Source organism: Carcharodon carcharias, chromosome 15, assembly GCF_017639515.1.
Source record: "Carcharodon carcharias isolate sCarCar2 chromosome 15, sCarCar2.pri, whole genome shotgun sequence".
NCBI classification, from domain to species: domain Eukaryota; kingdom Metazoa; phylum Chordata; class Chondrichthyes; order Lamniformes; family Lamnidae; genus Carcharodon; species Carcharodon carcharias.
Genome location: NC_054481.1, coordinates 2457269 through 2484749, shown reverse-complemented (window position 1 = coordinate 2484749; position 27481 = coordinate 2457269). Strand labels below are relative to the sequence as shown.

The window sequence follows — 27481 nt, the reverse complement described above, 5'->3', positions numbered from 1 at the left end:
AATACAGGAACTGTCTGGTGTTCTGGGAGCTGTGGAAAACGCAATAATGAAAAAACTCAGAGAACTCAGCTGCTTGAACAAGTTAGCAATTCAACAGACTTGTTTAATGAATATGACAAGAAAGAAAGAAATGGTTAATGCAGAAGAAACTTGGTTCAGCAACAAAAAGAAAATTGTGGCAGTTGAGCACAAGTACGTAAAGCATGAGATAGAGGGAAATCCATCGTAATGGATGCTCTTAAGTTTGTGATGGGCAAGAGAACTGCCAATCTTAACAGTAACTCTAAGGATGTTACTCATAGTGCAACAGGAGAATGTTACAGGCAACAAGTGAATAAATTAAGTTTAGGAATTCGGTTCTCTTCTCTACACATTACTTGAACTCCTCAATGAGTAGGTATTCAAAATCTGCTGGAACGGTAATTTTCTTATTCCTATCTTTAAGATCCATCTAGAGATTTTTTTCTTTTATTTCTCTTTCACAATTGGGTCTACAGTGCCACCCCTCATTAATTTAACAATCCTTTACTTAAATCTTGGATCTCAAATATTTATAACATCAGCCGGCCTATTAGCTGGAATTCTCATCTCTGGACTAGAAAGTGTTCCAGCAAATGAGCACATAATCTAGACTGACACATCTGTGTAGTACTGAGAAAGCTTTGCATCATTCAAGTGCCATCATTCAGCTGTCTTTTCAATTATAAATGCCATATCATTATTCAAATAGTAGGGAGTTTTTCTTGGCCCACCTCTGAACCAACATCACTCAAAACAGATTTCTAGTTATTTATCTCAGTTGCAATTCTGTGGGGGTGTGAAAATTGTTGTGCCACATTTATCTACAAAGCTACACTGAAGGTATTTCAAAACTAATTAGTTAGGTCTGAAGTACTTTAGGACATTGGAGAACACAAAAGATGCTCTGTAAAGGCAAGTTTGTTTGTTTCTTTCTTCTTAATACTACCATGGATTAATTGTAGCAGTCTAAAAGCCGTAGTAGTAAAACATCAAAGCCTAAATGGAACATCAGCAGTTTTACATTATGTTCCACTTCAGTGCATCATTAACCGCATATCCATTAACCGATTAGTGCTTCATCAGTTTTCATATGCAGTGGCAGTTTTCCATGCTACAGTATAGACAGTCTAACCTGATTCGCTTCTTCTCTTTAATGCTAACAGGCAACTCCCGCAATGGCCCAATGGGCTGTTCCAAGTCCTCTGATAACTGACTGGTGATGGTGGCTTTCCGTTTGCTTATAGTTGCTTTCATTGAAGACCTTCTAAGCAGCGACTGAAAACTTGGCAATTCACTCAGGAGTGGGTTGGTGGTGAACAAGAAAGCTACAATGAAGGTAAAACAAATATTAGAAAAGAAGTAAATGAAATAAAGCAAGACAAACAATTTATATGTACTTATGAGCTATTCCTACAAAAGTGAAACATCAGCCAACTAGTTAACATTAAAATTAAGCATCACAAAGGCTGCTTATTGTACAGTTTTAAAGTTGGACACCTGAGTAAGAGTCTGCAACTGGAAAATGAATTTAATAACTCAACAACTCCAGGCTTCCAGAAACCCATTTAAACAAATATAAAGCAGCTGAAGAATACTTTATAAAAATGATTGCCTCTCATTCAGAGGAACATTCCACCAGTGCTGACAGGCCTCTTGCATTTCACCTGTCAGTGAGCGCTTACAGTGAATATCAATAAGCTATTTCATCACAAAGGGTGAGCAGGTGGAAAAACAAGGAAATGCATATCACAGCCAAGCCAAATGCTTTCTAACCCAAGCTCTGCAAGATATATTTCTAGCAGTGTTCAATGGATTGCAATCAGCAGTGTGTTTCACTATCCTGGGGACACCAAATAATCTTTTCGTTCTGACCATTTAGCACACTCCAACCAGAGGGTGAATTTGGAAGCTTCTTCATCTGTACGATTCAACATTACATCAGACCCGATATTTCAATGGGCTGGATTTTGCAGTCAGCGGTGCGACAGTGGTACTTACTGCTGATTTCAAAGAAGCTGCCCACAAAAATCTTATGATCTCTGTGGTGGGCTTTCCCCTTTCCTGATGACATTTAAATCTGGTACTAAATCAAGGGTATCTCCAGCTGTTCAGTAGCAGTTTTGTCAGCAAGCACCCAAACACACTGAAGTATTCTCACAGAGAGAAAACCAGGAAATTAAAACCACTGAATCTTTTCACTTCTAATTTAAAAATTTCAGATAGTGAAATAAATCATGATAGGATTAAGATAGGAGCTAAAATAATAAACTTTAAAACATTTCAAATGTAGAATTTTTGCATAATGGAGATATTTGACAAATATAGGATGAGCTTTTCAGGGTCTATGAGTGTGTTTGTCAGTAAATAAAACTGATCACACCGTTAAAAATTCATGTATACTTGAATGGACAAACTTCATTTTTTTTAGCTTAGTGGACTATAGAAGCTTACAACTCAACACTCTACTCAGCCTGTCAGGCCTGTGCTGGCTGTTAAACAGCATTCATGCTTCGTCCAACATCCCTGCTTTTTGTCTGTAACCCTGCAAGTTCCTCATCCTCAAGAACCTGCCCAATTCCCTTTTTAAAATTAATTTTGGAATCAGTTTCCACCACCTTTTCAGGTTCAGCTTTCCAGATCCTGGAAACTCTGAAAATAAAACTTCCCATCTCATCCCCTCTCAGGATCTTTTGCCAGTAACTATAAATCTATCATTTCTAGCTGCTGGTCCACTTGCCGGGGGATTTATTTTTCTCCAGCAATTCTACCAAAACCTCTCCCATAGAGATGGGTAGCATGGAGGCCAGCTCAACCGAGTACAACTTCAACAGAATATTGAACTTGGGAATTTTCTGGTATAAATACAGGAGGCTTTTGCCAACACATGGGGCAGGATCTTCCAGTCAGCAAATGGGGACGGGGCCCACTTGCCAACACGTAAAATGACATGGGATGACGTCAGGTGGAACTCCTGACATCAACCCGTATCATTTCCATTTTCAGGTCGGCAGGAGCGCAGCCGAGTCAGCTGCGCCCCCGCCAACCCGTCAACCGCCTATGGAGGCCATTGAGAAACTAATTAAGGTCGTTATTGGACCTGCCTGTCCACCCCAAGGTTGGCGGGCAGGCCGGGAGTCCTGGTGAGTTTCAGAAAAAGCATAAAACCTCATGCATCGGCAGGATGAGGTTTCATGAAGGCATTTAAATTTTTAAGAAAGGTTTCAAAAAAAACTTATGGACATATCCCAACTCATGTGACAGTGTCACATGAGGGGACATGGCAGGGAAAATTTTTAAATATGTTTATTAAAAGTTTTAAATCGGAGCTGATCTCCCTGATACAGCACTTAGCCTCAGGGAGATCTGTGCGCTCTTTCGTGCGCATGCGCAAAAGAACACACTCCTGGCTGAGGGAATACATGCCCCGCCTACATAGGGAGGGCATAGCGCTTCCTGGCGGATGTCACGCTGGGTGGGCCTTAATTGGTCCATCCACATAAAATGGTGGCGTGCCCCCAATCGGGGGCACCAATCAGAGACGCGCCCGCTCCTGCAATTCCCACCCCCTCAGGAAGGGGGGAAAATTTTTCCCATGGAGTAAGCAACATGATGCCCAGCTTAACAGAGTACAGCTGTGACATAGTACTGAACTCTGGAATTTGGGGAGTGAGGAAATTTGGCACAGGAGGGAAGAGGTATTGTTTATATAACAAGGAGTGCCTGAGAGGGGGAGTGGTCTGAGAAAGAGAGGGGACACGGATGGAGCTGAAGACCAGAGGCATTAATTAGATAAGCAGATAGGTGATTGGTTGGTGAGTTTTAAGGTTTTTTTTCACTAACCTGGGGTGGTAGTTTGAACTAGTACTGGGGTGATGCAAGTAGTGCATTAAATTTATAGACTAACTAGTTAAGTTACTTGTTATAACTACAAATGATTGTTGAGTGAGATTTCTAAACTTGAAACCCAAATTAAACACATGACAATAAAGATGGCAGGGCAGGTGATGTGTAGCAACTGTAGCATGTCAGAGCTGTTAAACATCAGTGATCCACAGCAACCAAATCTGCAGTAAGTGTCTGCAGCTCAGAGCTGACGAGCTGGAGTCTGAGCTTTGAAAACTGTGATACATTAGGGAAGGAGAAAGTTACCTGGACATTTTATTCCAGGGGCTGAATCTTACCTATGTCGGGCCGGCTGGGCGGGAGCTTGCAGGATTGGGCCAACCGCGATCGGCTGCGCGCTGCCATTTTATGCAGCAAGCCAATTAAGGCCTGCCCAGCGTAATGCATATTCCAGAGTGTTCAGCACTACCTGTGCAGGTGGGGGAAGGATGGAGAGTCGGGACCTGCACTTTTAAGAGCACAGCAATCTCCCTAAGGTACAGAGCTGCCTCAGGGAGATTAAGTAGATAATAAAAGTTTTTAAATAATAAAGCTAAAAATTATTTAAACATGTCCCCTTATGTGACAGTGTCACATGAGCTGGGACATGTTTGTGAAGTCACGAAAATTTATTTTATACAAGCTTCAGGAAACCTCATCCAGAAACCCATTTAAACAAATATAAAGCAGCTGAAGAATACTTTATAAAAATGATTGCCTCTCATTCAGAGGAACATTCCACCAGTGCTGACAGGCCTCTTGCATTTCACCCATCAGTGAGCTTTTACAGTCAATATCAATAAGCTATTTCATCACATAGGGTGAGCAGGTGGAAAAACAAGGAAATGCATATCACAGCCAAGCCAAATGCTTTCTAACCCAAGCTCTGCAAGATGTATTTCTAGCAGTGTTCAAAGGATTGCTATCAGCAGTGTGTTTCACTAACCTGGGTACACCGAAAAAAAATTTCCCATGGAGTAAGCAACATGATGCCCAGCTTAACAGAGTACAGAACTCTGGAATTTGGGGAGTGAGGAAATTTGGCACAGGGAGGGAAGAGGTGTTGTTTATATAACAAGGAGTGCCTGAGAGGGGGAGTGGTCTGAGAAAGAGACGGGTTGATTGAACTTTTTGAGGAGGTGACCAGGTGTGTAGATGGGGGTAGTGCAGTTGATGTAGTTTATGTGGATTTCAGCAAAACCTTTGACAAGGTTCCACATGGGATAAAGAAGGCAAATGCAAATGGGATACAGGGTAATTTGATAAGGTGGATTCAAAATTGGCCTGGTTGTAGGAAATAGAGGGTGATGACAGAAGGATATTTTAGTGACTGGAAGGCAGTGTCCAGTGGCATACCACAAGGATCTGTGCTGGGTCCCCTATCGTTTGTCATTTATATAAATGACATAGATAACTATGTGGGGGGTAGGATTAGTAAGTTTGCGGATGACACAAAGATTGGCCGGGTGGTTAACAGTGAGGTTGAGTGTCTTGGGCTACAGGAAGATATAGACGAGATGGTCAAATGGGCAGATAAGTGGCAGATGGAATTTAACCCTGAAAAGTGTGAGGTGATACACTTTGGAATGAGTAATTTGACAAGGAAGTATTCAATGAACGACATGGCACTAGGAAGTTCTGAGGAACAACGGGACCTTGGCGTGTGTGTCCATAGATCTCTGAAGGCGGAGGGGCATATTAGTGGGGTAGTGAAAAAGGCATATGGGACATTTGCCTTTATCAATCGAGGCATAGATTACACAAGTAAGTAGATCATGTTGGAGTCGTATAGAACTTTGGTGAGGCCACAGCTGGAGTACTGTAGTGCAGTTCTGGTCACGTTATAGGAAGGATGTGATTGCACTGGAGGGGGTGCAGAGGAGATTCACCAGGATGTTGCCTGGGATGAAACATTTAAGTTATGAAGAGAGGTTGGGTACACTTGGGTTGTTTTCGTTGGAGCAGAGAAGACTGAGGGGTGATCTGATCGAGGTGTACAAGATTATGAGGGGCATGGACAGGGTGGATAGGGAGCAGCTGTTCCCCTTAGTTGAAGGATCAGTCACAAGGGGACACAAGTTCAAGGTGAGGGGCAGGAGGTTTAGGGGGGGATGTGAGGAAAAGCTTTTTTACCCAGAGGGTGGTGACAGTCTAGAATGCACTGCCTGGGAGGGTGGTGGAGGCGGGTTGCCTCACATCCTTTAAAAAGTACCTGGATGAGCACTTGGCACATCATAACATTCAAGGCTATGGGCCAAGTGCGGATAAATGGGATTAGGTAGGTAGATCAGGGGTTTGTCATGTGTTGGTGCAGACTCGATGGGCCGATTCTGCACTGTGAGATTCTGTGATGAGGCTTTCTGAAAAATGCGAAGGCCGCTTGGGCTCTTCGCCTGCCCGACAACCTTAAGGCTGAATGGGCAGCGTTGTCAACAACTTTAATTGCTTTTTTAATGGCCTTAATAGGCCGTTGACAGTTAGACAGGCGTGCAGCCGCCTCTGGCGCATGCCCACTGAACGAAATCAAAATGACATGCAATGTCGGGACGCACACCCAACATCATCGTGCGTCATTTAAGGCTTTGGCGTGTTGGGTCTGCCCCTGCACGCCCGCGCCAAAATTCTACCCCAGGAGTAAGTCGCACCCCTTAGGCTAGGTACGTCAGGATTGGTTCACGGTCAAGGACAGGAAGATGTGACTAAGAATGGGCTGGTATGGGAATCCAAAGGTGGCAGGAGCCTCAGCCATTGCACTTGTCCAACAGGTAGAAGGTTCTTCCAGTCTGCGTGAATGACAGCGAGGCCTGCCATGAGGATGAGCAAACTGTGATGAAATCCATTACTTGCAGCTGTGGTCTGAACAGATTGGAGTTTTGAAGCCTGTGTCTTTTTGAGACTGTCCATAACTGAAACAGAAATTCACATCTCCAGATTTTTGGGAGGGGGGAGTGGTTAACTGGATTTCATGGCAGTGACATCAGACTTCTGAGATATCAGCTTCAGGCTCAGTTGCTGAGGAAATGGAAACTAATTGGGAAGAATAAACGGGCTGGGACACAAATACAGCTCAAAGAAGCAGCAAGAGAACAGACACGGGGGCTTTTGGTAAAGCAGTGTGTATATGACCCAACTAAAAGGACTGAAACCTAAAAATCAGTGTGAGTTCCAAGCACACTGAAAATTTGAATGCTTTTTACCAGAGCTGACCATACCATGCACTTAGGTTTTATTGAGTGGTCAGATGAAGGGAACTCTGGTTCTGGAAAGCTACGCCATCAAGACTGTCCCGTGACATGAGTGAAAGAGGGTCTATATAAGTGTGCCTAGTTGGTGATAATTGCATGCGTGGGCAGAATATTGAGCTCAGTGGGCGACTATGCGCCCAACCCAGCCAAGGGTAAAATGATGTGCTATGACGTTGAGCGAGCGTCCCAACGTTAATCGCATAGTTCCACGATATTTCGTTTGGCGGGTGCACACCGGAGTCGGCAGTGCGCCTGCTGACAATTTAAAGGCCTATTAAGGCCATTAATTTCAAATTTACGCTGCCCCATCCAACTTAACAGTTGACGAGCAGGCGTAAACAACAAGTGGTCGTTGTACTTTTTAGGAAACATCATCCATGGGCGGGATGAGGTTCCCTAAAGCAAATAAGAAAATAAAATAAAAATTTCACACTTGAATTAAAAACATGTCCCCACTCATGTGACAGAGTCAACAACACGGAATTAAGGGCTCTTTATCTAAATTCTTGTAGCATTTGTAACAAGATCAATTAATTGATATATAAATAGATGAGTATGATATGCTCAAATGGTGCTGAACATTGTTCACTGATGATTACACATCACCACTTCTAACCTTATGATGGAGGGAAGGTCATTGAAAACAGTTGGGCCTAGGACACTACTCTGAGGAATTCCTGCAGTGATGTCGTGGAACAGAGATGATTAACCTCCAACAACCATCTTCCTGTGTGCTAGGTATGACTCCATACCAAGGGAATTCCAGGATTTTGACCCAGTGACAGTGAAGGAACAGCAATATATTTCCAAGTCAGGATGGTGAGTGACTTGGAGGGGAACTTCCAGGTGGTGGTATTCCCATCTTTCTGCTGCCCCTGACCTTCCAGATGGTAGTGGTGGTGGGTTTGGAAGGTGCTGTCGAAGGAGCCTTGGTGAATTCTTGCAGTGCACTGGAATCCTAAAGACTAGTGAACCGTATCAAACAGCATGTACCTTCCGCTGTCCACAACAGGTAAGGTACAGACTTTACCCAACCAGCCCATGGTTGCAAACTCAAAACACAATGTCCAACATTAAATATGAATCCGCGATTGGACAACATTTGCTAAATAATCTCAATGTGCTAAGAATTATGCTGACAAACAATTTAAGATTGTCAGTTGGGCTCGCACTGTGGTGCATTTGCAAGTCCTGGAAGCTACATATATTAATACACTGGGCCCTGTTCTTTACAGACAGAAAGAACATGTACACACATTACTTATTTTGGTTAGCTAGAACAAGCACAAACAGCCATTCACTGGCGCATTGCCCAGGTCAATGTCAAGCTGCCTGGTTTAAAATTTTTTTAAAAATGCTTGGCAGTTAATTGTCAGCCACCATCAACTGGTACATCCTCCATGGCAATGCCTTGACCAATCAGAAATCACTTGCCAGTCAATCAGCACTCTCTGCTCATACAGTATAAATATGTTTTTCCCATGACATTGGTATTTTCTTGAAAATTGTCCTGATGAGTGCAAGACGAAAAACTTCACCAAAAAATGTATTTTTTCAGCAATAATCATTACACTTTTAATTTCAGATTTTTATTGATTAAATTCAAATTTCACCACCTGCCATGTGGGATTCAAACCTGTGTCCCCAGAGTTTGACTTTCCACCAATTTTTTCTGAGTCTGAACCATTATCAGCAATGGAAAACTGACATTGAGATGTGGATCCAGATTACTTCAATGCCCTGAAAGAAACAAGGTATGGCTTTGGCATTATCATTACCAGCAACAAGTAAGATTAGGAGTAAAGTATTTTCAGAATGGAATGTGGGTGATTTGGATCTTGAAGAGGGATTGGACCTACCGTTACAGTTTTTGGATAAGTTTTACCAAAAGCATGAGTTATTGGAAGCATATGAAGTATGGTTAACTTTTGATAGATTTAAGAAAACATGATCAGTCCATGGAAGAATATATTATGGGCTTTGATAGATGATTTGAGAGATTTGAACTTGAAATCCCGTAGTCGGTATTGGCATTTAAGTTACTCAATTGTACACGTATCTTTCATGTTGATAGACTTTTAGTGTTGATGGGGATTCAATAACATGGGAACGACTCTGTCCTAGACCAAATGGCTGCTGCCCTAAAAAGATTTCTGGGGAAAACAGTCGCTCCCAGCCACTTTCTCAGTGAATATAAACAACAATGCCATGAAACAAAGGATGGGGGATTCTATGATGGTCGAGTTTTGAGATCGACCAAATATTAGATGACAATTCCAGTACAAAGATGGGGTAACTGACAGGCGGTTTGAAAATGGTCATGACTTCAGTTAATTTGAGAGTCAAGACAAAAAGCAGGTCTGGGGTGGCAATCGTAGGCATTTGAACCCAAAAGATGCACAGGGAATAGTTAATCTGTATCATTACGCAATGAATTACCCAGAGCAAAAGAGTTGTGTTTTTGGAGTAACCTACAAGACCGACTGTTCTGAGGCTGAAAATGGTGGTGACTACCATGATGGAATTGTGTTGGTCACAGAGTTTGAATCCAGTAATGAGTATCTTAATGGTCGACTCTTTTTCAACTGTGCAGTTCTGGGCAGTGGTTGCACTTCCACAGTGTGTGGGATGGATTGGCCTAACCGCTACCAGGAGTCCATTGCTGAGGCAGACCGGCGGTAGGTCAAGTAGTATGAAAGCTCTAACTGCTTCAGGTTTGGAGATGATAGCACATTAACATCTTCCAAAAGGGTAGTCCTCCATTGCAGGATAGAAGGGATCAGTCTGTAATGATATGGTTTCTAGTGAGATACCTCTATTGTTAAGTCAACCTGTGATGAAAAAGGCTCAGATGATGCTAGAAATGAAAAATGATAAAGCATTTGTGTGTGGGAAAAATGTGGATCTACATTTTACTCATCAGGCCATTACTGCCTCCAACCAAGGAAGCCAGAGATTTCTCATCAAAAAGTTCATGAAGTTTTGTTAACCTCTGGGAATAAGAATTTGGTAGCCAAAATGGTGATTATTTAGAAGTTACATTGACAGATTGCACATCCTGTTCCACAAAAACTGAAAACTCTACAAGATACTGGAGTGGTCGATGACCTTATTGAGCATATCACTGCACAGTGTGAAGTTTGTATTAAATAGCACAAGACACCACCATTTCCTGTTGTGAGCTTGCCACTAGCCAGCGAATTTAACAACGCAGTGGCAATGGACTTAAAAGTTTGGGGCAAGGATAGGGGTATTTTTTGCTACACTTCATAGGTATGGAAACCAGATTTAGCCTATTCAATGAAATACATAGTAAGGACAAACGGACCGTTGTTGATAAGGTCATGAAGAAATGGGTGGGAAGAGGATTTGGAACATCAACAAAATTCCTGACCAATAATGGTGGGGAATTTGCCAATTAGGAATTTCAAGCTTTGTAAAAATTTGAACATCATAGTTATGCTCACTGCAGCTGAGAGCCTGTTTAGTAATGATCTCTGCGAGAGAAACCATGTGGTGAGAGACAACATGTTACATAAAATATTGGCTGACCAACCAGACTGTAAATTGCATAAGCATGAGCAGTGCACACAAAGAACTCTTTGCAAACGGTTGTGGGGTGGGGGGGAACAGTCCATACAGTTGGTGTATGGGAGAAATCTGAAGTTGCCTTCCATGTTCTAGAAGGGACTAGCATTAGCTCCATTTTTTCTGCTCATCTGAACGCTTTGCATGCAGGCAGAAAAGCTTTTATTAAAGCTGAGGTTTTGGAGAAAATTTGGTGAGCCCTACGGCACAGCATAACACCATTGGGAATACGTTTAGACAAGCAGGCACGGTATCTTACAAAAGAGAAGGCCAGAAAGAGCATAATGGCCCTGGCAAAGTGATAGGGACAGATGGGAAAGTAGTAACTGTGCAACATGGCAACCAAACTGTTAGGGTACATTCTTTAACATTAATTGGCACTGACTATACTTTTTACAGGTTCTGTACAGGACACAGAGAGCGAAGAGACACTGTGCTCTTCACATAAACATATATTGGACAGTTATGAGCAGCAGACTACAGCAGATAGAGGGTCAACTGACTGAGCAAAATAACACTGAAGAACAGGATAACACTATTTGTCCAAAAGGGCAACTACCCAAAGTGGGAACAAAGGTAACATACATGCCAGAAGGGGCCAGTGTTTGGAGGGATGCCACCATCATTGGGAGAGCAGGAAAGGCCACTGGTAAATGCAAACATTGGCTACATGTGCAGGATGAAGGACAGCAGATAAAATCTATAGATTGGCAAACTGAGGTAAAGATGTGAAAGCCCAGAAAGCACATGTAAGAGTTCTGACTGTGGACCAGAAAGTGGTCATGACCCCAGGAAAAGATCACGGAGCTGCGAACGGGATTCTGCTCACATAAAGGAAAAATCATATAGTAGTAGTCCGGAAGGAGAGGAATGCGACCAGAGGTCATAGCTTGACAAGAACAAGGACTACAGAACAGCTAGGAATGTCAGAAGAAGTCCTTATGACTAAGAGGTTTTATTTGCTGCTAATAAATTAGAAAATAAGCTGATAAAGAAAGTCAAACAAAGAATTGGGAAGTCGGAAGGAATTTAGGGTACATACTGAAATACCTGACAGGGAACAGCCAGCCTTATCGCACAGGTGGCTCTGTACATAAAAGGTATTTCCAGACAGGACATACAAGGCTAAAGTGAGATTAGTAGCCTGAGGCTTTTAAGAGAGACTTGGGGATCAAGATGTCAGGGTGGACTCGCCTACTGTAGGGAAAGTGAACTTGAAGATTTTTTTCAGCTATTTTAGCATCATATTCCAAGGAATGCAAATCTATTGGTATATAAGGCGGTGTTCTTGAAGGTGAGAAGTTTCAAAGTGAAGATTTTTTGAAACTGCCCAAAGAAGCTGGCAATATAGAAGGAAAGCTGTGAAAATTGAAGAAGTGTGTTTATGGTTTGAACGATGCATCAAAAGTATGGAATTTTTCCATGAGGTCTGTCCTATTGAAAAAATGATGCATTCAGTTAAAGGCAGACCCTGCAATGTTCTGCTGGTATCCATAAGGAGAAACGAGCTGGAATCTTTATCATGCATGTTGATAATTTCCTTTAGGGGTGCTCTGTAGTATTTGAAGATGGGTAATCGAGAAGATAAAGAAGGAATTTAAGGTCAGAAGTCAGGCTTCAGGGGCTTTTAAATACATAGGTTTAGACATGAAGCAGAACAAGTCAGGAGTTCCAATGAATCAACGATCTTATCCAGAAAAATGTTAATCATATCCCGAAAATCAGGTTAAATTCTCACAAAAAGAGGATCCAAGGAAGAAATAGACCAATTCAGAAGTTTGATTGGTCAGTTGAACAAGTTGTGCACTCAGGCTAGACCTGACACTAGTTATGAAATGTTGGAGCTGAGAACTATGGTGTGGCGGTAGCGTAGTGGTATGATGACTGGACTGGTAATCCAGAGACCCAGGGTAATGCTCTGGGGACCTGGGTTCGAATCTCACCACGGCAGATGGAGTTTGAATTCAATATAAATGACCATGAAACCATTGTCGATTGTTGCACCCGTCTGGTTCACTAATGCCCTTTAGGGAAGGAAATCTGCTGGCCTACATGTGACTCCAGGCACAGCGATATGGTTGACTCTTAAAAATACCCTCTGAACAAGGGCAATTAGGGATGGGCAATAAATGTTGGCCTAGCCAGTGATGCCCACATCGCATGAACGAATATAAAAGCAAACATGCTACAGTTGAGGAAATTCTGAGAGTAAATAACACTAAAGAAATTAAATTCAGAGAGATGCACACCCAAGTTTCCAGTCATGGGTGAACCAGGAGACATGAGGTTGGTCATTTTTAGCGATGCTTCACATGTCAATCTTCCAGATGGATATTCTAGCACAGCAGAGTTTATCACATTCTTGGTGGAAACAATGATAAATATTGCCCGCTGGCTTGGGAGGCCAAGAAAATAAAAAGGGTAGTGAAAAGCACCTTAGTGGCTGAAACACTGGCATTTAGTAGGAGCAATAGATATGGGGGTTTACTTATCCAATATACTGACAAATATTAGGATAAGGCGCAATATGAGAAAAGTTTGCCCATAGAATGTTATGTTGATAACTAGTCTCTTTGGGATAATGCTCATTCAACGAAAAGTGTCGCTTAAAGAAGTCTAAGAATAGACCTAGCCAGCATAAAATAAATGTTAGAGAAGAGAGATCTCTAAGATACAATGGGTTGTCACAAGTCACCTACTATCAGACTACTTTATGAAAAGAAATGCCTGCTCTAAGAAATTACTAAATGCATTGGAAAGTCTTATCTTTAATAACTAAATGGAAAATGTTATGACACAGCAGATGGTAAATGCTGAGCTGTTCAAATACCAGAGGGAAACTTGAAACAACTGTCACAACTAATTTTCAATTTGTATAAATTTTGAGATGCGTGCCTTGAATTCAGAAATAATAAGACCACCAAGTCTTATAGGTTTTTATAAAACTAGATCAAACATTTATTAAGATGAATGGTTTTAAATACATACATAGATCTACACATTACTACTATGATAACTTCTAAATCCCCTAATCAATCTAACTCCCAGTTACACTTTTGTTAAGGCAACAGTGAGACACATAGATTTTAAAAGACCCAGGTAAAGAAACATGATACTCTGAACAAGTCAACTTCCAAGTGAGTTTTCTTCACTTCAGTCCTTTGAAAACAGCAGCTTGAGGCACAGATGCTGAAGGCTTTTTCACACACTTGTAAGATCTTAAAAATGCCTTCCCTTGTTTTATAATTGTTTATATATATTTGGTAAAGTAGACGTGGGATCCATAAATGTGAAAATAAGTGATTTTATTTCCTAAGATAAAAGCAAAATACAACGGATGCTGGAAATCTGAAAGATAAACAACAAAAGCTGGAAAAGCTCAGCAGATCTGACGGCATCTGCAGAGAGGAATACAGTTAATGTTTCGAGTCCGTATGACTCTTCATCACTTTATTTCCTTCTGGCCATAATTTTTCAATTTTCCATAGACTCGGGGAGGTGCCAGAGGACTGGAGAATTGCAAACATTATGCCCTTATTCAAAAAATGTTGTAAGGATAAGCCCAGCAATTACAGACCAGTCAGTTTTACTTCAGTGGTGGGCAAGATTCTAGAAACAAATATTCGGGATAGAATTAGTAGTCACATGGAAGAGCCAGCAAGGATTTCCAAAGGAGAAATCATGTTTAACTAACTTGCTGGAGTCTTTTGAAGAGGTAACAGAAGAGGTCAATGAGGGTAATGTTGTTGATGTGGTGCACATGGACTTTCAAAAGGCATTTGATACAGTGCCACACAGCAGACTTGTGAGAAAGGTTATTGCTCATGGAATAAAAGGGACAGTACAACATGGATACAAAATTGGCTGAGTAATAGGAACAGTAATGGTCAATGGATTTTTTTTTTGGCTGGAGGAAGGTTTGCCGTGGAGTTCCCCAGGGGTCAATACTGGAACCCTGGTTATTCCTGATACATATTAATAATCTAGTTATTGACTTGCAGGGAACAATTTTAAAGTTTGCGGATTATACATAGCTTGGGAGTGTTCCAAACTGCGAGGAGGACAATGTAGAACTTCAAAAGGACACAGACAAGTTGGTGGAGTGGGCAGATAGGTGGCAGATGAAGTTCAATGTGGAGAAGTGTGAGGTGATGCATTTTGGTAGAAAGAACATGGACAGATAACATAAGGGGGTGCAGGAGCAGAAATACCTAGGTGTATATGTACATAAATCATTGAATGTGGCAGGACAGGTGGAGAGAGCAGCTAATAAAGCACATAGTATCCTGGAGTTTATTAATAGGGGCATACAGTGCAAGAGCAAGGTTATGCTGAATTTATATAAGACACTCGTTAGACCTCAGCTGGAGCATTGTGTACAGTTCTGGATGCCACACTTTGGGAGGATGTGAACACATTGGAGAAAGTGCAGAAGAGATTTACAAGAATGGTTCCAGGGATGAGAAACTTCAGCTATGAGGATATATTGGAGAAGTTGGCGCTGTTCTCCTTGGAGAGAAGGTGGCTTAGAGGAGATTTGATAGAAATGCTCAAAATCATGAGGGGGTTGGACAGAGTAGATAGGGAGAAGCTGTTCCCACTCATAAAAGGATCAAGAATGAGAGAGCACAGATTTAAAGTGATTTGCAAAAGAAGCAAATGTGACGTGAGAAAAAACTTTTTCACACAGCGAGTGGTTTGGGTGTGAAATGCACTGCCTGGAAGTGTGGTGGAGGCAGGTTCAATCGAGGCATTCAAGAGAGCATTAGGTGATTATTTGAACAGAAACAATGTGCAGGGGTTCAGGGAAAAACTAGGGCAATGGCACTAGGTCATAACGCTCATTTAGAGAGCCAGTGCAGACAGGATGGGCCGAATGGCCTCCTCCTGTGCTGTTAAAATTCTGTTTGTTTAGAAAAGAATGTTCTTTAAATGAAAGCTTTTGAAAAGAGGGGAATTTGTCAATATATCAGTAATCACATTGTTATTAGACCTTGCCAATCTTCTTGTTGGCTGGCAATTACATTGTTAAAGACAACTGTTTGTTAAACAGATGATGGGCATTGGTTCACACGTCAAAATAGTATAAACGTCTACAGCTGTAACACCCCAGTGTGCTAGGGTCTGGGAGTGTGCTGTGTTGTAGAGATGTCTTGAGGATAAACCAGCTTAAAGTAAAAGTCAAGCTTGGCCTCATTCTTCCATAACAAGCACTTATTGTGAGTAACGTTGGCAACCCTTCAGTCCTCTGGCTGTATTCCTGTATCTAATGAGGATTGAAAAATTGTAACCAATGCCTCTGCTAATTCTACCTTTGCTTCTTTCAGTGAACTAGGATACATTCCCTTTTGACCAGATGGCTTAGTAGCTTTCAGTAATGCTAATATTTTTAGTATCTGGTGGATAAGTACCTCCAAATTTACATTCTTCCATGTACGTGAATACTAAGTCTCAGTGAACTGAACCTTTGGCAGGAGCAGAGCAGCTCTGACCCAATGTCTGGATCTCCACATGGGACATTTGTGCTCTGCTGTCTGGATTTACTCCTGAATAATAGTACTATTAGTCTCACCATTATTTCTACTATAAAATCCAGGCTATTAATATTGGAAGCAGTAGCTTAATTAGAATCTTGGGAGCATAATACTGTGAGGAAGTTTACTCAATCTGTACATGCTAATTCAATGCTAGAATTGGCAGCATCGGCAGCATCGGCGGAGAAGAAAAGAGTTGACGTTTCGAGTCCTCATGACCCTTCAACAGAACTAGGTGAATCCAAGGAAGGGGTGAAATGTAAGCTGGTTTAAGGTGTGTGGTGGGGGGGGGGTTTGGGTGGGGGGAGAGAAAAGTGGAGGGGGGTGGTGTGTTTGTAGGGACAAACAAGCAGTGATAGAAGCAGATCATTAAAAGATGTCACAGACAACAGAACAAAAGAACACATGGGTGTTGAAGTTGGTGATATTATCTAAACGAATGTGCTAATTAAGAATGGATGGTAGGGCACTCAGGGTATAGCTCTAGTGGGGGTGGGGGAGCATAAAAGATTTAAAATATTTAAAAATAATGGAAATAGGTGGGAAAAGAAAAATCTATATAATTTTTTGGAAAAAACAAAAGGAAGGGGGAAGAAAATTGTTTTTTCCAATAAATTATAGATTTTTCTTTTCCCACCTATTTCCATTATTTTCAAATATTTTAAGTCTTTTATGCCCCCCGCACCCCCACGAGAGCTATACCTTGAGTGCCCTACCATCCATTCTTAATTAGCACATTCGTTTAGATAATATCACCAACTTCAATACCCATGTGTTCTTTTGTTCTGTTGTCTGTGACATCTTTTGACGATCTGCTTCTATCACTGCTTGTTTGTCCCTACAACCACACACCCCCCTCCACTTCTCTCCCCCCACCCAACCGCACCCCCCTCCCCCCCACACTCACACCTTAAACCAGCTTATATTTCACCCCTTCCTTGGATTCACCTAGTTCTGTTGAAGGATCATGAGGACTCGAAACGTCAACTCTTTTCTTCTCCGCCGATGCTGCCAGACCTGCTGAGTTTTTCCAGGTAATTTTGTTTTTGTTTTGGATTTCCAGCATCCGCAGTTTTTTTGTTTTTACCAAGTCAATGCTATATGTTTGAGTTAATCATAATTAATCTTAATGGAATTTCATAGCATATTGAATCTCAGATATGCAGATGATCTCACATTCACAGCCAGAACAAAGGAAGAGCCAGAGACTATGGCAGGCCTAGTCAAAAGACACGGTGAATCTTTTGGACTGAATGTAAAGGAGGCAAAGACCAACGTTATGGCTCAAAATGGCAATGGAAAAATCAAGATTGCAAGTACAAAGTTAGAGGCAATGGACAATTTCAAGTACCTTAGCTCAATGATCATCAAAGAATGAAATCCATGTTAGATTAGCTATGGCAAGAGGTGTGACTAGTGACTTAGTGTCCAGAAGTTCAAAAGCATCAGCATGAAGCTGTTTTTAAAAAAAAAGTCTAGTACAGTAACTAGTGTGGAATGTTACACTCTATGAATGCAAGAGTGTCTAAAGAATGAGGATGTGTGGAAGATAAGGAGCTTTTGAGCATCCTCTGTCATACCCACATTTCAATCAGCTGGATGGACAGAAAGACAAATGAGTGGGTTAGATCAAGAAGAAGTTAAGGAATCAAAATGGTTGCTGAGTATAGTTAGAGAGAAAGATAGTCAAATACAGACATTGGAAGCGAAGACCCAATAACCTTGTCCCAGCAACAACTGAAGCAAAAATTGAGGATAAAAACACAGAGGAGAAAGAAAATTCAGATGGGTGAATAATATTGAGATGAAGACTGAGGGAGGCTTGAAGAAAACCAGGGAAGAAGCAAGAGGATACCAATGGCCCCAATAAGGCTATGGTGACAATGAGCAAATCAAAATGCTTTGAAAACATTATTTTTTTTTGTCATAGATCCTGACGGTGAGATAAAAGGGTTCAATTTTTCTCTGTAAAAGTTTTCAGTCACGTCATTAGAAACCACAAATTGCACTGAATGAGCAATCAAGAGGTGTAATCTAAAATGGTGTGCAAAAAAAGTAGTTTCAATCCCTCTCACAATTCATCGTTAATTTCTTGGGGTGCAGTAGATGAAACAATGGGTTTATAATCAATGTTATCAAGTAATACTTATGACTATTCATGAAACCTTGTAAGTTAATTACAATGTTAACAGATTTTTATTAAATAGGGTACATAATGGAATGAGATTTACTGGAATGCAAATAATCCTTGCCTTATGATTTGGGGGATTAAAAGGGGAAAGCTCCATCTGAATTTAGTTCACAGAATATTCAAAATGGTATTAAATTGGTTAGTAAAAGTGGATTAGAAAAATTTTCAATTGAAATTTAAACAAATAGTTTATAAAGCATTAATATTTGATAGAAGAAATACTCAAATGTCTTAGTCAGCTGCTCAAATGGAGTGATATACTTGGATGGTAGGGACAAAAATACAGAACTGTCTCTGTGCAGTGAAGTGGAGACAATTTCTAAATGACCAGTCAGGAAATCCAGGACTAGCTTTCAGCCAAACATAGTTGGGCAAGTTCTAGCAGTAGCAGCATCATATAGAAGCAAATCAACTGATCACAAAGGAGGGAAAATTCACTGTTCTTGCTTCATTTACAGTACCCTATCACCAAAGACTGAGAAGCACGAGGATGTTACCAATCTATTACTTAAATATGAATGAGCATTTTCACACAATGTCAACATACAAATATAGGGAGGAATGTTGGTAATCTAGATGAAAATACAAAAATGGCAAAGCCGACATATCCTAATATCCCATTAACTCTGCACTGACTTTAAAATCTATGCCTTCAAAACAAAAGAGGAGAACACTCATAGGAATCCAACCAGTGGTTAAAAGTAGCAATTTTTAATACCCAAGCTTATAATAAAAGTTACAAGTATCAAATCTCACCATTTAGCATATTAACACAACATTTTCTTGGCTGTCTTCATTGTGAGGCATACAGGAGAGTCATCAAGAAATTAAGGGAAAATTATGAAGCTTAAAGGAAAAACGTCATCAGAATTTGGGAATACTGCCAAAGTACCTCTGACTAATCTGCAAAGCTGAAAAAACGGCTTCAAGGCAAAGGGTATGGAACTGTGCGTCGATGGTGGAGGGAGTGAATACTTATGGATGTGGTGCCAATCAAGTGCGCTTTGTCCTGGATGGTGTCAAGCTTGTTGTGGGAGCTGCACTCACCAGGCAAGTGCAGAATAATCCATCAAATTCCTGTCTTGTGCCTTGTAGATGGTGGGTTACTCGTCACACAATTCCTAGCCTCTGACCTGCTCTTGTAACCACAGTATTTATATGGCTTGTCCAGTTCACTTTCTGGTCAATAGTAACTCTCAGGATGCTGATAGTGGGGAATTCAGCGATGGTAATGCCATTGAATGTCATGGGGTGATGGTTAGATTCTATCTTGTTGAAGATGATCATTGCCTGGCATTTGTGTGGTGTGAATGTTTCTTGCCATTTGTCAGCCCATGCCTGGATATTGTCCAGGTCTTGCTGCATTTGGACATGGACTGTTTCAGTCTCTGAGGAATCGTGCACGGTGCTGAACATTGTGCAATCATCAGCTAACATCCCCACTTCTGACCTTTATGATGGAAGGAAGATCATTGATGAAGCAGCTGAAGATGGTTGGGCCTAGGACACTACTCTGAGAAACTCCTGCAGTGATGACCTTGAGCTGAGATGACCAACCTCCAACAACCATCTTCCTTTGTGCTAGGTATGATTCCAACCAGCGGAGAGTTTTCCCACCAATTCCCAGTGACTCTAGTTTTGTGAGGGCTCCTTGATGCCACGCTCTGTCAAATGCAGCCTTGATGTCAAGGGTAGTCACTCTCACCTCACGAGTTCAGCTCTTTTGTCCATGTTTGAACTAAGTCCGTAATGAGGTCAGGAGCTGAGTGACGCCTAGTTTGGGTTCCGCCAGGGCCATTGAGCAGGTTATTGCTAAGCATGATGGTGCTGATGACCCATTCAATTACTTTACTGATGATCGAGAGTAGACTGATGGGATAGTAATTGGCTGGACTGGATTTGTTCTCTTTGTGTACACAGGACATAGCTGGCCAATTTTCTACAGGGCCAGTGTTGTAGCTGTACTGGAACAGTTTGGCTAGAGGTGCGGCAAGTTCTGGAGCGCAGGTCTTCTGTACTACTGCTGGAATATTGTTAGGACCCATAGCCTTTGCAATATCCAGTGCCTTCAGCCATTTATTTATCTATCAGGTAGAGCAAATCGAATTGGCTGAAGACTGGCGTCCTGTGATGCTGGGGACCTCAGGAGGAGGCCAAGATGGATTATCCACTCAGCACTTCTGGCTGAAGATCGTAGCTAATGCTTCAGCCTTAACTTTTCCACTGATGTGCTGGGCTCCACAATCATTGAGGATTTGTGGAGCCTGCTCCTCCAGTGGCGTTGTTTAATTGCCCACCACCATTCACAACTGGATGTGGCAGGACTGCAGAGCTTGGATCTGATCCATTGGTTGTGGGATCACTTAGCTCTGTCGATTGTTTGCTACTTATGCTGTATGGCATGCAAGTAGTCCTGTGTTATAGCTTCACCAGATTGACACCTCATTTTTAGGTATGCTTGGTGCTACTCCTAGCATGCCCTCCTGCACTCTTCATTGAACCAAGGTTGATCCCTTGGCTTGATGGTAATGGTAGCATGGGGAATATGCTGGGCCATAAGGTTACAGATTTGTTTGAGTACAATTCTGCTGCTGCCGCTGATGGCCCACAGCGCCTCATGGCTGTCCAGTCTTGAGTTGCTGGATCTGTCAATCTATCCCACTGAGCAGGGTGGTAGTGCCACACAACACGATGGAGAATATTCTCAATCTGAAGGCGGGACTTCGTCTCCACAACAACTGTACGGTGGTCACTCCTACCGATACTGTCATGGACAGATGCACCTGTGGCAGGCAGGTTGCTCAGGACGAGGTCAAGTATGTTTTTCCCTTTTTATTGGTTCCCTCACTACCTGTCGCAGACCCAGTCGAGCAGCTATGTCATTTCGGGCTTGATCAGTAGTGGTGCTACCAAGCCACCCTTGGTGACGGACATTGAAGACCCCACCCAGAGTACATTCTGTGCCCTTACCACCCTCAGTGCTTCCTCTAAGTGGTGTTCAACATGGAGGAACACTAATTCATCAGCTGAGGGAGGGCGGCATGTGGTAATCAGCAGATTTCCTTGCTCATGTTTGACCTGATGCCATACTACTTCTTAGCACCCTGAGGATTACTTAGCAAATGTCCAGTCACGGAACTGCATCTAATGCTGGACACTGTTTTGACATTTGCAACCACGAGCTGGTTGGGTATGGTCTGTACCCTGTCCATTGCGAACAGCAGCTGGAACATACTGTTTTGATATGATCTGCCAGTCTTTGGAACGTATGGCTGACCATATCTATAATCAAACTTGTACTGAAATTCATATACAACATTACTCCTTTGTGTGATGGGCAGAACGTCTTTTTGGCTTAACAACAGCATTCTGTTAGTGGCAAATACCACTGGCGGTGCATTCTCCACAGCAACACCACTTGCCAACCAATCAACACTCTTCACATACAGTATAAATTGTTGTTTTCCCCCTTATATTGGCATTCCTGCGAGTGTCATGATGAATGCAAGATGATCACAAATGCATCTACTATCTCAACAACCACTTCTTTCAACACTCTGGGATATAGATCGTCAAGTCCAGGGGATTTATCTACTTTAGGTCTTGTCATGAAGAGATATTAATGTCTATGATATTGGAAATTATTTTTAAAATGGAATTGTAATGGGGTCTGTCTGTGTTTGACTGTGTCTTAAGTGAATTAAAGCCAGCTAATCTGGGTACTTTGATTATATAGTAGTTTTGAGATGTTAATTAACATAAGGTAAAGTGTAAATTTGCACTTGTTGAACAAAGCATTCAAAAGTCGGAGTAAAATCTTGCAACTAGCCAGATGATGCCAAGAAATGTGTTTTTTTTTCAGCATACTAATAAAATTTTTGGAATGAAAGGATAGTGTTAGGAGATATAACGTTAAAAGCCTAGTGATACAATGGAAAATTTACATTCAAAGGAAAAGCTAGGTATAAACCAAGGAGTTGCTGAGTGTAAGTCAGAGGCATTTAAGATCTAACCAGCTTGTGTCTGCAAAGGAACCTCACTTTGAATTTGTACGGTCAAATGTGCTTTGCCTGGTGTCTGTTTAAAGTCTACGGGTTATTGTTGCCTTAGTGCAGATTTACCTAGGAGTGGTTAATTTGGGGATTTGTTTATAAGTTATTATGGCAGTAATTTGTAGATGTGTTTAATTAGTTAAATTAATAAATGTTTAATTTAGTTTTATATAGAAGAACCTCGAAGCTAGGTGGTCTTATTACTGAATTCAGAGCTGCATCTCAAACATGCCATTTCAAAATATAGGTTATGACAATTGTTCCAGTTTCTCTCTGGGATTTAAATTCAGCCTTTACTAACTGCTGTGTCATAATAGTCTAATTAATTCTCTAGTAATATTGTTTTTACTAATATTAATATCTTGCAGTTTCTTGTTTACACTGGTCCCTTAATTCTCCATTATTTCTGGGATGTTTTAGTATTTTCCTCTGAAGGCAGATACAAAGTATTTGTTTAGTTTTTATGCCATTTCTCCTTCTTCCTCATTTATAAATTCTCTTGATTCCGCTTGTAATGGATCCAGGTTTGTTTTAGCTAATCTTTTCCTTTTTAAGTAGCTAAAGCAGCTTTTACAGACGGGTTTTTATGTTTCTCGCTTGTTTACTCCTATATTCTGTTTTCCCTTTCTTAATTTTCTTGGTCCTCCTTTGCAGAATTCTAAAATGCTCAATTACCAGGCTTACCTTTTTTGCCAACTTTATATGCCTCTTGCTTTGATCTAATACAATCCTTCATGTTTTTTTTTGTTAGCCACAGTTGGAACTCTTCCTTTGCTGCGTTTTTATGCACTAAAGGAATGTGTCTTTGTTGCAAACTTTGTATTAGTCATTTAAATATTAGCCGTTTCCTAGCTACGATCAAACCTTTCAACGTAGTTTCCCAGTCAACCATAGCCAATGTGCCCCTCACACCCAGATAGTTTCCTTTGTTTAGATTTAAGAATCTGTCTCTGAACATCATTTTCAAACTTAATGTAAAATTCTATCATATTATGGTCACTCTTTCCTAAAGGCTCCTTTACAGCAAGATTATTAATTAGCCCCTTTATCATTGCATAATACTAGATCTAAAACAGCCCATTCCCTAGTTGGTTTCTCAATGTACTGCTCGAGAAAACCTTCTTCCATACATTTCAAGAATTTGTCCTTCACAACATTAGTACTAATTAGGTTTACCCAGTCTGTGTGTAGATTGAAATCCCCGTATTACTTTGTTACCCTTGTTACATGCACCTCTAATTTCCTGATTTATACTGTGATTTACATTATCACCGCTGTTTGGTGGCTTATAAACAATTCCCACCAATGTTTTCTGCCCTTTGCTGTTTCTTAGTTCCACCCAAACTGATTCTACATCTTTATCTTTACAACTAAGGTCATCTCTCACTACAGCGTTAATGCCCTCTTTAATTAACAGAGCTACTCCACTGCCTTTCCCCTGCTTTCTATCCTTCCTGAATGTCACGTACCCTTGGATATTTAGGTCCGGGTTTTGGTTTCCTTGTGGTCACGTCTCTGTAATGGCTATCAGGTCATACATATAAATTTCTATTTGAGCTAACAATTCATCTGTTTTATTGTGAATGCTGCAGGCATTCAGATACAGAGCCCTTAATTCAGTTATTTTACTGTTTTTGTAAACTCTGGCCCTATCTGCCGTCACACTCTTAAGTTTGCAATCACTGTCCCTTCCTGCCATACTCTGATTACCATTACCTTGATCTATTGCCTTGTCATTTCCCTTTAATTTACTCAATCTTCTATTGGTGATCACTATTGGTCCTTAACCAGATTGTACCAAGAACATGGGGGTCTGGTCCAGGATCATAAAGCTCACAGAACTACTTTGTACTGTGAACATGTAAACATTACAAAATGGCCAACATTAGTTGTGTACATGTTTTTAAAATGGCATGAAAGGTGAGTGACATCCCACATTCAAGTGCAAATCCCCACACTCCGTATTCCCCTGCTTTCTCCTGCACAGCATTCCTCAGCCAACACACTTTCAGCTCCACTTATTTCCCTTTCTTGGGGCACCTCATTACATCCCCATCTGACTGACACTAACCTTCATCCAACTGCCATCTCACTCTCATGATCACCCTCCACACTATTTATTCTCTACTTTCTCTCCTTGTAGGAGAGAGAGCTAAGAACTCTAGGAAGAGACCATCCAGTAATTGCCCATCTTGACCATTGTTAACAGGTTGCATCCAATTCTATGAGCTCTCACTTCTGTCTCTTATATACAATGCTTGTGAATGCCTTCTGGAAGTCCATATAAATAACCTCCATAGATAATCCCAAAACTAACACAACAAATACCTGCCCAAACAAATTCAACTAGATTAGTTGTGGAATGTTTCTACTTGTAGAAGAATCAAAACTAGTAGCAATAAATATAAGGGAGTTACTAACAAATTCAGTCAGGAAATAAAGAGAAACTTCTATACTCGGTTGTTAGAATGTGGAACTCGGTACCTCGGGAAGCAGCTGAAGCAAATAGCTTAGATGCTTTCGAGAGGAAAAATGAAAAATTCATGAGTGAAGCGGTTAAAAAGATATGCTGAGATGAGATAGATGGAATTGGAGACTTGTGTGTTGTATAACACCAGCAGGCCAGCTCGGCTGAATAGCCCATTTCTGTGCAGCACATTCTATGTAAATCTATGAAATGTTGCCAGGGTGAAATATCTAGAGTGTTGGAGAACAATAAATATGACAGCACAATCATATTCACTTTTAGTACAGCTCAAGTATATTAGGAAAGATTTTACTAAGTTCACAATAGAATTTTATATTTAAAGTCATTTGGTTAAAATAAGGGAGGGTTTTGTGTGTGTGTGTATATAACACACACTTGTGTATAACACGTATATAAAGTGAAACATGGTAAGCGCAATCACTTTAAGGCCACAATATCTAACTGCATTAAATGAAAACCAGGTAAGTAGAACTTAACTGCCAAAACTCCAACTTTATGTTTTCCTTTAATTATTTTACAACTCAGAAGTTCACAAATGACTTTTCATGAATAATGCCATACAAGACTCAGTAGGCATTTAGTGAAAACATCAGTGAACACAAGCAATACACCATTGTCTAATTAAATATGAAAAATCTTAATTCTGTGTTTCCAAGCTAGTATTGAAGATGCCAAGCAGACTGCAATTTCCAAAGTTCCCTGGCCAAACTACAAGATTCAATAAATGGCAACTGTTTTTATTCCATGTTTCATATTACACATTAGGAGCACAGTTTCACAATATTTCTGTGTGAGGAATAATGAAGTGACCAATACTCAATTATTAAGCAGTAAACTAGATAACTTTTGCCACCCATGCTACATAGTTAAACGCTGAAATCAGGGAGTTGCTCCACGCCTTGAAGGTTCACCATAAAAATCAGACGCTCAGCATGCAATTCCCTAGAAAGGGCATGAATTTGCGGCGTTTTGCACAAGATGAACGCTAAACATGTCAGAAAGATAGTTAAAGCTTGTCCATTCAAGCGTAGGTGAATTCTTAGCACTGATAGTCAGTCACTGCCCAACAGCTTTCACAGGCGATGAAATTTAACCTTCACAAGTGTGGAGTCTCATTCCTTCAGACTGTAATTATTGTCAGATTCAAAAGAACTTTTTAAAAAAGAAGTGTCTCACAATCACATCCTTCGTCCCTCCTCTCCAGTTTGCTTGCTATGCAGATGTGGTGTGAAATAGATATCCTCAGTTACAGTTGCAGGATGTAGAGTGGGGTGGGGGTTGGGGTGGGGGTGGGGGGGGGGTGAGAGTGTGTGAATTGGGATTGAATAACCCGGGGGGGCAGGCGGCCCCCCCCCCCGGCCCCCGGACTGACCCCGCTCCCCCCCCCCCCCCCCCCCGGCCCCCGGACTGACCCCGCTCTCCCCCCCCCCCCCCGGCCCCCGGACTGACCCCGCTCTCCCCCCCCCACCCCCCCCCCGGCCCCCGGACTGACCCCGCTCCCCAACCCCCCCCCCGGTCCCCGTCCCGTCCCCCCACCCCCACCAACCGCCCCCCCCCCCCCCCCGCCCCCGTCCCCGTCAACCGCCCCCCGCCCCCCCCCCCCCGGTCCCCGTCAACCGCCCCCCCCCCCCCGTCCCCGTCCCCGTCCCCACCAACCATTTCCCCCCGGTCCCGGTCCCGGTCCCGTCCCCCCCCCCCCCCCCCCCCCCCCAGGGCTCCCCAGGCCGCAGCCGCCGCTCGAGCGGCGTCGAGAACCTTCTCTCCGCCCTCCCGCCGCTCGAGCGGCCGGGCCGGGCCGGGCCGGGGCGGGGCGGGCGCTGTGACCGGGAGCAGACATGGCCTCTCCCTCCCTCTGTGTCCCCCTCACTCACCGGAGTTCCGGCTCTTCAGGGAGCCTCCTCCCCCCTGGTGCTGCATGTCGCCGCCGCCGCCGCCGCCGCCGCTCTGAGGCTCCCTGTCCCCAGGTGAGGTTCTCGTTCTTTCCTCAGGTGAAGCCGCCCTTTTCCTCTCAGACCCGTCGCGCGGTGACTCCTCGAGAGAAGCGCCTCAGGCATCAGCCCAACGGTCAGCAACCAGCTCACCGGCTCCGGCTAGACTCCGGCTAGACACACAGGCAGCCTTCAGCTAAAATACACAGACTCCAGCTAAAATACACAGCCTTCAGCTAAAATACACAGACTCCAGCTAAAAAAACACAGCCTTCAGCTAAAATACACAGACTCCAGCTAAAATACACAGACTCCAGCTAAAATACACAGACTCCAGCTAAAATACACAGACTCCAGCTAAAATACACAGCCTTCAGCTAAAATACACAGACTCCAGCTAAAATACACAGACTCCAGCTAAAATACACAGACTCCAGCTAAAAAACACAGCCTTCAGCTAAAAAACACAGCCTTCAGCTAAAAAAACACAGCCTTCAGCTAAAAAAACACAGCCTTCAGCTAAAATACACAGACTCCAGCTAAAATACACAG

The 27481-nt window shown here is 42.1% G+C and overlaps 1 protein-coding gene across 2 annotated transcripts in view; it reads right to left on the bottom strand.

The window, feature by feature from the left end:
* The window catches only part of LOC121288571 (transmembrane channel-like protein 7), a 113226-nt gene extending 86081 nt beyond the window's left edge, over positions 1-27145 (bottom strand). Inside the window, exons 1-2 of one of the 2 annotated variants that reach the window (XM_041207175.1) lie at positions 26873-27145; positions 1154-1346 (exon numbers count right to left, since the gene is read on the bottom strand). In XM_041207175.1, the coding sequence (XP_041063109.1) occupies positions 1154-1346; positions 26873-26918 (239 nt within the window). In that variant the 5' untranslated portion in view covers positions 26919-27145. Of the gene's footprint in view, positions 1-1153; positions 1347-26177; positions 26234-26872 lie in introns of those variants that run through there. The other variant, XM_041207176.1, reaches the window with a different exon arrangement.
* Positions 27146-27481: the final 336 nt, after the last annotated feature.